Source organism: Caenorhabditis briggsae, assembly GCF_000004555.2.
Source record: "Caenorhabditis briggsae complete genome, chrX, whole genome shotgun sequence".
NCBI lineage: Eukaryota > Metazoa > Nematoda > Chromadorea > Rhabditida > Rhabditidae > Caenorhabditis > Caenorhabditis briggsae.
In genome coordinates this window covers 20,101,397-20,116,033 of record NC_013491.2, presented here as the reverse complement: position 1 = coordinate 20,116,033, position 14,637 = coordinate 20,101,397, and the positions used below count along the sequence as shown (strand labels likewise).

Genomic DNA, 14,637 nt, shown 5'->3' with positions numbered 1-14,637 from the left:
TTTTTGAATTGGTGGGGGTCCAAAATTGAATGGGTGGGGGGCTATTTTTGAATAGGTGCGGGGTCATATTTGAATAAAATTGGGGGCTCAGATAAGGTTCTCTTTTTGGGGGGGGGGGGGCTATTTTTGAATGGTTGGGGGGGCTTTAATTGAAAAAGGCAGGGAGGGGTGGGGGCCATATTATAAGAATACCAGGTTCTTCAAGAATAGGTCCCCACTTTGTACTGGTGGGTGGCCATACTTTAATCAACCAATTCAACTTCAGCCCCCCACACCAAAATTATGGAATTCAAGGAAATGTATAGATCTGAAACAATCAAACAAAAAACAGTTATTCGGTTTTTGTATCCTCTGCTCCTATATCTCAGTTCCTGTAAAAGATATCAAAAAGTGATCAACTGCCAAAAATATGTATTATAATGGAAATTTTTTTAGTGGACCATATTTTCATATTTCTTACAGGAACTGAGATATAATTTTCCGAAAAAAATTTTACCCCCTTCTTTTGTAATTGTATGTATTTTTGAAAACAGCACAAACATCTCAAAGTAAAATTATTTTTCATGCACTAATCTTTTGTTTCTGTCTACATACGAACGAAACCCATCTTTCAACAACAGCCCTGTACTCCTTTTGGCATTTTAGCTGCCCATTTTTCTAGGTCTCTGCTTCTTCTCTTCTGGTTTCGAGGCATCTGCTCTTTCGTTCCATTAAAAACAGTCTCTGTTTTTTCGTATCCTTTTTTGGGTCTTTTCTATCCCACTTCCCATCCATTTCCCAACGAAATCGTCTCTACTTCTTTGTTCCCTTTTCCTCGGCTCCTTTTTTTTTGGCGCCTGCTTCTCCGTTCCTTTTTTTAGGTCTCTGATGTTCCATTTCAAATTCATTTCCCAAATAAAGGGTATATGCTTTCTTTTTTCCCTATGTCCACTCATACTCTGCGTCTCCATGGATGACACCGTTCTCTTTTGCTCCGCCCCTTTCTGTGCCGACTCTCTTCGCTCCTCCCATTTTTGAGGTGTATATAAGGCGCGCGCAATACCTATTTCTCCAGTATTCTATTGACTGGGTGTGTACCAGTCTTCCTCAATGATTTTTTTCAAGATCCTAATTATTCCCTGTTGCATTCTTTGATTCCAAAGGTAAGAAACTATCCCATTTTTAAAAATCTCTTGATAATTCAAAAATTCTTTCAGTGACAAGAAACCCAGAATCCCAAAACGCAAATTCGTCAAGTGCAATTCATCAGAAGATGAAGACATCGAGAATGGAAGACCAGGGACTTCTAGCAAGAAGAATGAGAAGATGAAGATGGTGAGTTCTGATAGCTCAAAAAACGAGTCAGAAAATTCTAATAGCTCAAAACACGGATCAGGAAATTCAAATTCAAAAAATCGGTAAAAGGTTCTAATAGCTCAAAAAATGGGTAAGCAATTGTTTTAATAGCTCAACAAGGAGCCAGAAAATTCTAATAGCTCAAAAAATTAGTCAGGAAAGTCACAAAAATATTCAAACTACAGAACTGTTGCTGATACCATAACAAACATTTAATCAGTTGACAAATTTTGAATATCTTTAATTGGAATACAGATAATTGAGCTGCAAGAGAAGAAGAAGGTGGGAATTCTTTTCTATAATAAAATTTAACACTGAAACTGAATATGTACAAAACCAGTGAATAAGAAATACAATTCTGTCTGGAAATCACATTTCTAGTGATTCTCGGAACCGAGATAGAGCGGCTCCAAATACAGGAGGCTAGAGACGCAAACAACGAAATTTTCTAGAACTGTTTCTTTTTCAAATTCTGACCTCTTTTGTTTACCCAAACCTCATTTTAGGGAATCATCACATAAAAATACAAATTACATGAAAAGTGACTCACCTGCGTCTCCCTAATGGTAATGCTCTTTTCAATTGCTATAAAGAGCTGTAATGGGAAAGTATGTTCCCTCTTATAAGTACATATCTATATTTTTCTCTTTTGAACAACTTTTTTTGTCATCTCTTAGAAGATTTTACTATGAAACTAGATTTTTTTGAAGATTTTTTCTGTTGACTTCTTCCATTTTAACTATTCCATACTACAAATTATTCACTTTCTAAAAAGCCAATCTTCCCCCATTTTTATCACTGGCTTCTGCTCTTTTTGAACTCACAAAGGTACAAAAAATTGCTCAGTTGGTTTTGTCCTTGTACTAAACGGGTCAGAAAGTTCCAATAGCTCAAAAAATGGGCCGGGAGATTCTACTAGCTCAAAAAATAGGTCAGGACGTTCTAATAGCTCAAAAAACGAGTCAGAAAGTTCTAATAGCTCAAAGCATGAATCAGAAAAGTCTAATAGCTCAAAAAAATTTTAGGAAGCAAAACTAAAGAAATGGAAGCAATATGAGGAAGAGGATGCTGATGATTTTTATGATTGGGTAGACGACAAGGATGATGAAGATTATCTGGAAGATGAGCAGAAGGAGAGTGATGCGAAGGTGAGTTTCTGTCTATATGATCTAGATTCCTAGATTCCTAGTTTTTTAGATTACCAGATTTCTAGATCCCTAGATTCGAAAATAAAAATTATTTTACAAAGCTTTTTGTTAAAAAAGTTTTTTGATACCGTTTCGCGGGTACCGTACATTAAATTTTTGCACAGAACCAAGACAAAGAAAATGGTCAGGAGAGACGAAGAAGATTCAAATGACGACGATTGGGAAGACGATGAAGATGACGACGTCTCGGTGAACCAACCAACGACGTCAAAAGGAAAGATCATTGAGAAAGACTCATCAGAAGAGGATCGATATTGAAAGCGCTGGGACTTCTAGCCAGCAGATGAAGACGAAGAAGAAGGTAAGGTTTTTTTCTATACTAAAATTGAATGCAGAAACTAGATAAACGACTGTACCGGTCAATGAGATATGCAAAAACGTAAATTTCAGTCAATTTTGGGCTACATTGACCATTTTCAAGAGTCTGGAGGTCTTCTGTCAAGTTTCCGATCACTTTGAAAACTTTGGATGATGTAAAACAGACCAAAAACTTTGCATTCTCATAATTTTTTTAATTCCTTTTTTTTCCGTTTTCTGAAAGACATCTCTTGTGAAATGTTTGGTACTGAAAACGTGAAAAAACTCTGTAAAATCTAGAATTCCAAAAACCTGAGGAATTAGGAATCCAGGAATCTAGGTATCTAAGTATATAAGTATTTAAGAATCTAGGTATCTAAGAATCTAGGTATTTAAGAATCAAGAAATCTAGGAATCTAGGAAAAAACCAGAAAATTCAAAAATCTAAAACCGAAGAATTTAGAAGATTAAACTAATATCCAAACAACGAGACATCAAAAATCAAAAAAAAACTAGGTAACTAAGACTTCGAGAATCTGAGAATGAGAACAATTGAAAAATACAAAAATTGATAAATTCTGAAATTCAAAAAACTTAACAACCGAGGGGTACATAAATAACCTTCGAAAGTTCAGAAACTCCAATAACCGATTTATCAAAAACAGAGAAATTTCCGAAAAATTCGGTTATAAACCAATGAGAACCTTGAAGGTCTAGAAATTCAGAAATCTGGAAATTTAAAGATGTAAAATTTTTCAATTTAGCTGAATTCTAACACATCAAAAATGGCCTGAATATATCTGAAACTCGCAATGTGGCGTGACACTTTATACGAGTTTTTAGTACAAAAACATTAAAATATGGTGTCCTTCAGGAATAGTCAAATAGCTGAAAAACTAGGAGTTTTCGAAAAATTCCGTGAATGACTGTGGTAAAAGTTAAGGAATAAAACAAAGAATCATTTTCTGGTTTTCTAGTTTTTTTTAAGCTTAAAAAAGGTACTGTACTCACCAAAAATCTTTCAGGGTGATATCAGACTCTGAAAGTTAGGCAGACTCTATAAAAGAAGTAGACACATTTAAAAAATCGAAAGTAATCTTAAGAAATAGTTGAAAATATAGCACTTCCCTGATGACTTTCAGTAGGTAAATGGCACAGAACAATAAAGTGCCAGTCTCTAATTGAATGCCAACCGCTAATACAGTGCCACCCCAGACAACCCCCGAACAATAGAGTGCCATGGCTTTCTAATAGAGTTTTTACGGTAGGTCTGTTTTACACCCTCCAAAATGTTCAAAGTGGTCGGAAATTTGATAGCCGAGCTCCAGACTTCTGAAAACTGCCGAAAACCGACGGAAAAATACATTAATGTATACCGTAAAACCTGTAATAGAAGGGCCATCACACTATTAAATTTAAGCTTAATTGTCTCGGCTTCTATAAGAAATATCAAAAAATTTTCCACTGATATGATGTTTTTCATATTATGATAAACAGTTTTAACTAATTAAAATTAGCTGACAACTTTCAAATATTGACAGGAACCGAGATAAATTGGCTCAAAGTTAAAAATGAGAGAGACCTTCTATTACAGGTTTTACGGTATCTTATTGACCGGATACTGTACCGAAATGGTTTTACAGGTACTGTATACTAATTTGTGAGTTTGCAGAGAGTCAAGAAGATGAAAGTTGTAGACGAAGATTCAGATGACTTTTGTTGGAAAGATGATGAGAAGGATGGCGATTGGGTGAAGCATGTACCAAAAGAGAGGCTGACGTGTCCAGATCGAAATTGCGAAATAAAACTTGGGTAAGTCCGAGTCAGTTATGTTTCGAAATAATTAAATTTTCTTTCAGATATCCATCCGATCTCAGAAAGCATCTGACACGTGTTCACTTCTCGAACCTAAGCGGAAAGAAGCTGGAAGAACAAGTACGTCCTGCTTGCGAGGAATGGATAAAAGCCAGAAAGTTGATTCTTGAGAAGGCTAATAGCATGGGAATAGAGAAGGCTCCGAAGGACCTGAAGTGCTGCTGTGAGGTACTGGACCTTCCGTACAACGTGTCCAACTTGTACTGTAAGGGATCGGAAGTTTGTAGGATTCGCCCGAAGGAAAGATACTTTGGCTTGAAGCGCAAAGGAACAGAAGGCGCGGAAAGACAGTATTGGTGCAACAATTGTTTTCAAGAAGCCAAAAAGGATGGAATTGTGGATGTGAATCAATTTGTCTCGATGCAGAACAAAAGGAATTGGAAGCTACTTTAAAAATATTTTTTTAAAACTCTTTTAAATAATTTCAGTAAAGAAAAATAAAATCTCTAATACGTAAACTGTATATCAATTTACATTTAGAAGAACAAAACAGAGACTTTTCAACTGATGAATCAAATTCGGATTAAAATTAAAGTATTTCAACATCAAGCTCTGATAATTTTTTTTTGTCAATAACATTACATTTCGTCTTCTTCTCGAAGATCTTTATCTGATCTGGATTCAAGAAATCATCCGTTTTCAATGATAAAACTGTGAAACTACATAGTAGAATTGATTGCATTTTAACCTTTGAATTAAGCTTGTTGCCTGGACATAAACGGTTTTAGTTCTGTAAATTCCTGTCCTTTTTTAGAAATATTCACGGTCTATTCTAAATCCCCAGTAATCATAAAAACACAAAACTGTATTAAGTTTGCTATTTTTTCTTAAGCTTCTGACCTTGTTCTTTTTTGGCGTAACATATGTATACTCTGGAAAGTGCCTAGCTCATTTGCCCACATATCGATAATATTTCGCAGCACCTACAAAGTACTTATTCAAATTTTTCTGAAATCACTCAAGTTTTTTCTTTTTTTTTTGAGTTTTTTTTTTGTATTTTTTTTTATTGAATAAATAAAAAAACGATTTAAATTTAAAATTCTTTATCTATCAAGTTGTGGTGAGAAATTTATGGTACAAGAAAAGGAACAATTAGTTGGGTCCTTTGGAATCCCCAATTGAATCGATTCATACCAGTAGTAGCTCTCCATTCTTCTCACTCAAAAGCAAATCACCAGTAGCATCAGATCCGGGCAGACATTCCTGAATGCGCTGTTTGGTAAGAGAGTAGTCGATCGGGCTGTCGTCATCGAGTTCACCAACAATTTCAAAGAAAGGAAACATGAACTTCAGTGAATGCGGTAGAGCCTCGGCCGGTTTGCTAAGCTGAAAGTAGCAATATTTGTTTCTTGACTGCTTTTTTCTACTTGCCAACTCTTCCTTCCAAGTCAAGAGCTCGCGTGCAGGACACTTCAGTTTCCCAGCGAAGTCAAAGTCGGAGGCGTGGAGCACAGCGTATGAGATTTGGACGATATCGTCCTTTGGCAGAGGGGTGCATCCAATACTGACAGCATACGAGCAGTATTTCATCCGTTTGAAATTCACGCTTCTGGAATCGTCTAGAGGGGTCCCATTATTGTCTTCATACAAGTGGGAGAGCCCGAAGTCGAGGATTCGGAGAGCAACCCGGTTTCCAGGATTAGTTGGAACGGTGACGGCAAAGTTCGCCAGCTTGATGTCCCGGTGAACAATTCGCATTTCGTGTACCGCTTCTAGACATGCAATTGCTTGATACATGAATTTGACCAGAGTATGCCGATCAAATGGTTTCGAAGACCCTTTTTCACGGAGCGTTTCTAGGTCTAGACCCAGGAGTTGAAGACCTAAAAATATTCAATTTACTCTATAATTAGTTACAGGACTTAGTTTTTTTTTTCAGAGGCTGTATTCATGAACATTTATCTAGATATGACATTCACTCTCAATAAATCAGCTGAATGTTTATATCAAGTTAGGTATTTTTTCAAAGTAAATGATTTGGCTAGGTACATATTCATGAACACCGTCCCAGATCTCGAAACTTTGTATAGCCTAATTGATTTTATTATTATAAAGAACTCACCCAGTGTGTGATAGATGCCGTCATGATGAGAAAAGAATATCTTGGGCGACGCGTCACTACTGTTCAGAAGTTGCAAAGCTTTCGCTTCGATTGCCAAGTCGTGTTCTCGATGTGAAACCTTCAGTGCAATAACATCGGATCCACAAGTTCCTCTGTAGACAGCTCCATAGGCTCCTGATCCAATGAGCTGAGACAGATGATAACCCTTGATTTGAGTTCCAGAAAGAGTCAACAATGAAACATGGCCAGTCATTCTGAAAAAATAAACTGTGAAATTAAATTTGTCATTTTCTCTAATTTTTCTGATTTTTTTCTATTTTTTTCTCGAATTTTTATAGTGACCTAATTAATTTTTAGCGTGACCTATATTCCAAAAAGTGCTCAACTACTTTGCCCAACTACCACTTATACACACCAACTACTTTTTCATTAAAAAATCAAATTTACCTTGAAGAAATCAGCAGAAGGGGAGAGAGCAAAGCGTGCTCACCAATCGCGAATGAGAAAAAAGCGAAGACTGATTTTTCTGAAGGATTTTCCCCCTTCATCGACAGTGAAACGTGGAAGGTCACCGTAAATTGTTTTGAGGGCACCAGGATTTTATTATTTTCAAAGTGTAAGTGACTGGTGGTGGGTGGTTATGATGGGTGGGGATGAAGATGGAAACATGAAATTGGGTCAGATGTTCAACTAGGTCAAATGATACCTCTATCTAGGTCAAAACTGGAACTTCATCAGTTTCAAAGGTAGAGCTACCATATTGGAAGGTTGGAAAGAGCAATTAATGTAAAATTGAAATTAGGTCATCAGGCGACTTTAACTAGGTCAAATTTGTATTTTTGTTGGTTTTAAAGGTAGAGGTCCCAAACTAGGTGTATAGGATCCTTGAGAGGTCGGAATTTCGAATTAGGTCAAATTTTTCAAAAAAGTCGGTCACAGATGTTTTCTCCTTCTAATGAAAAATAGAGTTATTTGGTACAGGGGATCCTTGAGGGATAAGAATTTGAAATTGGGAGAAGGCTTCCTAAAAACTGGTTATGAGACCGTATTCATTAATATTGTCCTAGGCAAACCGTTTTTTGTCAGATACTCAATTGAAAAAGCGCGAGAATTGAAAAGTTTTCTTTTCGAAAAATCCGCCGATTTGATAGAAATGCTGCATTTGTTTCGTGTTTACACCCAATTATTTAAATTCTTATATTCTGAGAAAGTAGTGTGAAAATAGAATGAATTTATTTTTGAAAAGTGGTCCGTTTCAGCATTGAACTGGATATTGCTGATCCACTCAATATTGTTTTTTCTTCCACCACTTATCTTTATTGTCGTTTTTAAGAATCAGAAAAATGAGTTTGAAATCTTTCTGTGATCCTAGGAAACCTTGTGCGTCTGAAAATAGTTATGAATTCATCCCTCCAAATGTAATTGTTCTTTTTTAAAAAAATGTCATTTTCAAAACTTTCGGTATTTCTCTTAATTTCTTCTCGTCGTCAATAGTTTTTCAAAGTTTTCGCAACCGATTCTTAGATTATTTGGAGTTTTCCTCAATTCCGTGAGAAGGGGCGAAACACACAGCGACAATTTGGATTTGAAAAAAGATAATTGCGTGCAGTAGAGACTGAAAACATAATTTATTGAAGATTCTCACGCAATCTTCGGCACGAAAGTTCGACTAATTTTTTAAGAGTCAATTTTCCTTCAGCTGGTTACAGCAACGCCCGCTAGATTTTTCAATAAGTTTTTTTTTGTTCGGTGATAATGTTTGAAATATTTATAATAATTTCTGGGAAATCTTCCTGTCATCGTTAGTTTTCAAAAAAAAATTCTTCAATCAGTTTTAGCTTTCCCGTGATTGGGGGAAAAGAGGCGGAACACGCGGGGACAGTTTGTATTCGGAAAAAGATAATTACGTGCAGTAGAAGCTGAGAACATAATTTATAGGAGATTCACACGCAATTTTTTGTTGGGACGCAGCAATCTGACGAATAAGGTTAATTCACACGCAATCTTTGACACGAAAACCCGATTAACTTTGAGAGAACCAGTTTCAGTTGGTCAAAGTCTCGCCCAACACAAGCGGGTCCTGCGAGAATCCCCAGATCCTTTTTTCTCAATTTGACAATATTTGTTCATAATAATTTTCCTTAAAAACCGGCATAAAAGTGATCGGTATGAGATACGCCGAATACAACCCACAACCCATCACAACTCTGACACTAATTGATGCACGCACCCGAGTACCGATTGACGCTCAGCAGATCCTTTCGTCTGAAAAGTACCTTGGGTGAGTTTCATTCAGCAAATATAAAAAAAGACCGGTGTGATTGGACAAATGGATACAGTTGCCATTGTGACACTGGAAAATGTGCCAGAAGCTCCGTTCAAGGTGCGGCTCTGGATTGGACATGCGGCAAGACTAGGAGGAGGTGGACCTCAGATGAGCGCATTCATAGGAACGCCAATCGGTGAAATTACCAACGAAATCCCAAAGTGTTCCATGAGGATGCCTCATAATCAAATTTTGATACATCTGGATGAGCAAGTTCTGACTGTGATGCTCGATGAGAATGGAATCCAATTCGGCAACTCTGTGCCACACGAAACACCACAACCTGAAATGATTCCAACAATGTTCGTCACCTGCCAGGACACTACTCTACATTTGTCGCATTTTAATTTCTCCGGCCCATTCCAACGACACCTCCGCCAAGGCCTCCCACAAGAGCCCTTCTTCCTCTCCTCCAAGCCAACGTTTTTCACGGAAGCACGCGTTGCCGCAATCATGCCCTTGCTATCAGCGGAACCAATACTGTTTGGCACAGAGACAGGGTCCATTGGATGGATTCTCAAATTCAGCCCAATTTGGTCGTCAATCTTGAGCAAGTATGAGCGCTGTATCGACACGTATATCCCAAGAGTCCATGTTGAGGTGAGTCTTTTTTCTGTCTAGAATTGTCATAAAAACTCATTTATTTTTCAGGGCGCGGAGTACGTCAGCCAAGCGGTATTCGACATGTTCGAGTCCGCGCACGGTAATATGAGAATGAGAGTGATGACAGAGTTAAACACTGACGGTTGGCAAGAGAGTAAGTATGGGGGGGGGGGAGGTATAAAAAGCGAACCTCCATACCAAGAATGTTAGACGTTACTCTTGGTTCTTCTTTTAGCGCTCTAGAGATATCCTCGTTGAGATCAACACGTGGTAGGCCAGACCTTCGAGATCGTAGTTCTCTTCTGAGAATCATTTGAACCAAAACTATTGTAGTGTAGGACATATAGTTCTGGCCTAACACTGTACACAATTCACGACAACCTACGCTGCATTTGTGACCTCGGAGAAACTCGAACAAAAAAGCACACCTGAGAGCATGGTGGTCTCTGGGCAAATTCTCGGTCTTTATGAACGCCGTCGGTAACTTTAACAAATCTTTTAAGCATGCACAACTAGTACTACAATATAAAAAAAACAAAATAATAAAAAGTGGAATCAATGCTGAGATATGACGGTCCGAAAAAAATTACAATGACTTTTCGCTCAACCTAATAGAAACCTCAAATAAAATTTCAGAATCCGGGCGCCAGTTTCAGCAGAGTTATATAAGTTTCAGTCTCGAAAATCGCATTTTAGAGAAAAACAGCAATTTTCAACGTCCTAGAACATGTGAATCGTTTTTAAAAATCCCTGTTTTACAGTGAAAAAGCAACTTTTGGTACTGAAACTGTTATAACTGGAACTGGCTTGCAGATTGTCAAATTTTCAGGGATATTTAGATCTCGAACTATCCTGTGAATTTCATGAAAAATCTGGGTTGACGAGGTGTTGAGGTTCCATTGTAAGTAAAGGATCTGAACATTCGAAAACTTTTCATCTAATTTGGTTCAATTGAGATAATTAGAATAGTTTTGATTGTCTAATAAATACAACAATGTGATTTTACAGATACTGGAAAGACCCTCCAACAAATCGTTGATTCCATCAGACGAATGTTCGTGGTGTTGGAACTTGAGTAATATGCTCATCTGCTACTCCCTGCTCGTCGTTCTCTATTCCAACATTTACAGTTTATTGTTTCTTTTGCATGCCCCTTAGTGTCATCCCTGTGTGTCATTTCTGTTCTCCCAGTCTTCACCATTCAATAAATATTGGCTGAATGCCGTATTCTTTTTCCTTGCCCTCATACGATAGGTTTGCTGAATGGTTATCCGCCCCTAGTAGATGGTTACCATGATGATAATCCACTTTTAACTATTCATCTCGGTTACCAACTTCCATTTCTTAAGCACACCGGTTCGGTTTGAAATGTTTTTCTTAGTCCCCCCTTTCAATATTCTCCTAGGTTCAAAAGGAGTTCCTCACTCTTTATCACCACATCTCAATTTTCTATGTGATGTGATTTTCAATTAGTTGTTTGACCATTTTCTTATCATCCTCTAATTTCATTAAGGATTTTTATTCCTTTTTGAAAAAATTTGAAAGGTTAAAAATAATGAAAGCTTGCCAAAATTTAGCCTGTTTGTTGTATGTATAATGATCTCATACTATAGCATATTTCTCTATATTTTTTTGAACTCGGATTCCAGAAAAATTTTTCCGTTTTCCGTCAAAAACTATTCGTTGTCCTTGTTGAGGCAAATCATCCAAAGTTGCATCCGGAGCATAATCGGATACGAAAAAAATGACGTGAGATTCATCGAGTTTCATATTTGTTCGTTCCAAAGGATTTTCCATAACTTTAAGGCCACTTAAATGGATTTCTTCTGTGGGTTGCGTTTCTGATGACGTGACGGTGCTTCTGGCGATCCAATAATGCTACGTGACTCTTCTTTCTCCTTTTTCCTTTCTTTTTTTATGAGCGTTTTAGATTCGATTTCATTAGATTTGAATTCAGGAGACAAGAAACTGAGATGAGCAACGTTAAAAATATTCTCGTCAGTTAGAATTGACGTTACGTCGATTTTCAATCCGTTGTTGATAATCTTGAGCAGAAAAAATCGATTTCTAGTGTAAAAATAGCCTAAATCTCCTTCTGTCCCCTCTACATTCTTCAGATCCTTTTCGGTGAGCTCTGGTATTTGTCCCGCCGCCAGTACTTTTATTACTCTTGAACGCCTCCCGGAGTTTTGGACCCGTCTGAAAGCAGACTATCCTCGTCCATTTCAGTTTCTGAACAAAGAAAAGCATGTTCAAGAAAATGTCGTAAGATTTGATACATTTTTGTCTGAGGGTGTGGTGTTTGCGGACCCGCAGCAAACGAATTGGAGGGAGGTTCAAAAATAGTTTTTTGCGATAGGGGTAGATCAAAAGTTTTCTTTTTTCATCTACAAAAAAATAACTTTTACTAAAACTTCCAAACGAACATACTCGTAACGATCACGCACAAATCACGCACACACACACAAAAAAGATCGAGTGTGAATAGACAATTTAATGATGCGAAATACAATTATCCGAATTCATTTATTCATAAATGAACACAGCGATGGGGGCAAATGCTCGTTGCTGCGTGCGGAAGGTGAATAAGGATAGAAATTTTTGTTTCTGATGATTCCGTTGTTTCAGATGATCCATGCTTTTTCTCGTCCAGATTAGAAATAGAAAACAATGAAATCTGAAACAAAACTCATGACGGAGAGTATCAACAGGTCTTTCAAAAGAACTAACCGCCGAATAGTGATTATCGCACATAACGTGGCGCTCGTAACGTTTTGATTTTGTCTTCCGATGTGTCTGAACTCATATTCACTCCCTTTTTGCAAATCTGGCTGAGATGCAACTTTTGCAGATGTCGCCAATTACTCATTACAGGAAAAACACTTTATCAGACTGCTTGAAAGTCGTTATAGCATTGGCCGACAAGATTCTTGTATTCTGATTTCTGCTCCGGATGATAATGCTGGTCCATATCTGAAAATAGTGCACGTTTGGTTCACGAGTTTTTCACTTTTTCACTAGTTACCATTCTGAAAAACTTTTGAGGAAAATCGACTTCATCCGATTTCTCTTCTAATACGTTCAATTTCGCCCAGCTCAATCGTCGTCCAAATGTGGAAACGCTCTCTTCGACCACTTCTCCATATCTATTGGGTACTCCGACATTGGCTTCTTCTGTCTTTGTTTCAACTCCTGAAACTTGTTGTGAGCTTCCATTTCTTGATTTCATTGCATTTTCCTTCAACATTTTTTTCAAAATCGGGACGCAACACGGCTCACCGGACTTTTGATTCCACCAATCATTGCGCCAACGAATGCTTTGGAATTATTAGACAATGAAGACTCGGCTTTCCTAGATTGCACCTGAATTTTCTGTCTATTGCTTCACTGTAATTTTCTCTTCTCACCTTTAGCATTCTCACATTCGTTCTTTCACCTTGCCGATGTCTTCTTCTGTTCTTCCACTGCTTCCTTCGGCGTCTCAATCTTTTCAGTTAATCTTTTCAGTTGCCTTGTCGACGATCTTCATTGCTTTTTCGAGCTTTCTCACTGACTCATCCTGCGCACGACTCGCTCTGAACAATTCTTTTTGAGGCCTATTTTTTCTTTGAATCCAGCTTTCCTGCAACAATTTCAAATGATTATTAAGCTTTGTTGACTTTCCAGCCCCTTTTCTCGCATGGTTATACTCGACACGTCAGGATTTTTGGGACAATATCACATGATTTTCTCCAGAGCACAAACTTATGTCTTGTGTAATTTCTAATATAAATACTTACCAAAAAGGGTACTGATTCCTCTAAATTTCGCTTTTTCATTCTATCCGTTCCGCTTTGTTTGTGTCAGATTGAGAAGATATTCCTGAAAAAAGATTTGAAAAAACCTGAAATTGAATTCAAAATATTTGAGCAAAAGAGAGCAATTACTATTTTCGAAAATCAACAAAAAACTATTTTCATTTAATTCATCGTTTATTCTCAAAAAATACAAAATTAAACACGTTTGACCCCCAAAGGCTGTAAATGGAACCATCGGCATCGCAAGATTTTTTTTTCCAGACGGAAGTGGCTGCCCATTCGGTCCCATCGTGCCCCAGTCATGAATTCCGTAGAGCTTCCTGAAATTGGGTTTTTGGGATTTATCTGTTTTTAGGTCTTGATTATGCTTTTTTTTACTCAATTATCTTTTTTAAGACTTCATTGTCCTTACATTAGGTAATTCTTCAAGTTAAGCTTTTTTCAAAAACTAACCTCTTCCGTTCCCTCTCATTGGGCCACCACCTTGAGCTGGAGCATTGGCACTGGATGCATTCCATGGTGCATCGATGGTAGTCCATTTAGTCCCATCGGTGTAGCTTGCTCCCCGTTGTCATGTTTTCTGAAATTTCTGAAAAATAATTGTATATTCTTTCTCAGATCGTCGCGAGCTTCAAAATGAGTATAAACACGACTAGGCTCCGCCCACTTTGATATGTTCGGTTTAGACGCGCATGGTCCCTCCAGATGAGTCAAGTTAAGGAAAAGTAGGTCATGATTATACTCATTTTGAAGCTCTCGACAAAATAAAACCAGCTAGTTTATTTTTACAGTGTTTTGATCGAAAATAAGGAAGTTTGGACATTTCGAAAACTTTTTCAAAAAAAATTCCAAAAAAAAATCCCAAAAAAATATTTCAAATTCACTCGCATTTGCGCCCATATAATTGAAAATACGCTTTTTTTGTCTTATGGCAAGTTTAAAATAAAATACACTTACCCCATTTTGGATAAATTCCTTATGCTTCTTCCAGACATTCAGAAAATCACCTCTCTCTTTGTGGTGGCATTTCAGATGGGACCTCACCCCACCAAGGGACCTGAAATGAATTTGGCTCACAATTTGGTACATATATGATGTAGTGAGACAGTTACCGTAAACACTCTAATGGAACGC

The 14,637-nt window shown here is 37.4% G+C and overlaps 4 protein-coding genes across 4 annotated transcripts in view; 2 read left to right on the top strand and 2 right to left on the bottom strand.

The window, feature by feature from the left end:
• Positions 1 to 5,108, top strand: part of CBG07266 — a gene marked incomplete at both ends in the record, with an annotated part of 12,752 nt that extends 7,644 nt beyond the window's left edge. Inside the window, 4 exons of the mRNA XM_002645596.1 lie at positions 1,197 to 1,314; positions 2,361 to 2,483; positions 4,513 to 4,652; positions 4,700 to 5,108. Of these exons, the coding sequence (XP_002645642.1) occupies positions 1,197 to 1,314; positions 2,361 to 2,483; positions 4,513 to 4,652; positions 4,700 to 5,108 (790 nt within the window). The remainder of the gene's footprint in view (positions 1 to 1,196; positions 1,315 to 2,360; positions 2,484 to 4,512; positions 4,653 to 4,699) is intronic.
• Positions 5,109 to 5,843: 735 nt separating this feature from the next.
• CBG07267 lies at positions 5,844 to 7,030 on the bottom strand (the record flags this gene model as incomplete). Its single annotated transcript, XM_002645597.1, has 2 exons — positions 5,844 to 6,538; positions 6,778 to 7,030. 2 exons carry the CDS (start codon positions 7,028 to 7,030, stop codon positions 5,844 to 5,846), a joined length of 948 nt encoding a protein of 315 aa, XP_002645643.1.
• Positions 7,031 to 9,106: 2,076 nt separating this feature from the next.
• Positions 9,107 to 10,785, top strand: CBG07268 (the record flags this gene model as incomplete). Its single annotated transcript, XM_002645598.1, has 3 exons — positions 9,107 to 9,703; positions 9,755 to 9,860; positions 10,715 to 10,785. The coding sequence occupies 3 exons, from the start codon at positions 9,107 to 9,109 to the stop codon at positions 10,783 to 10,785; spliced, it is 774 nt and encodes a 257-aa protein (XP_002645644.1).
• Positions 10,786 to 12,236: 1,451 nt separating this feature from the next.
• CBG07269 lies at positions 12,237 to 12,953 on the bottom strand (the record flags this gene model as incomplete). The annotated part of the gene is made up of 4 exons (XM_002645599.1): positions 12,237 to 12,383; positions 12,437 to 12,502; positions 12,590 to 12,679; positions 12,732 to 12,953. 4 exons carry the CDS (start codon positions 12,951 to 12,953, stop codon positions 12,237 to 12,239), a joined length of 525 nt encoding a protein of 174 aa, XP_002645645.1.
• Between the last annotated feature and the right edge of the window lie 1,684 nt (positions 12,954 to 14,637).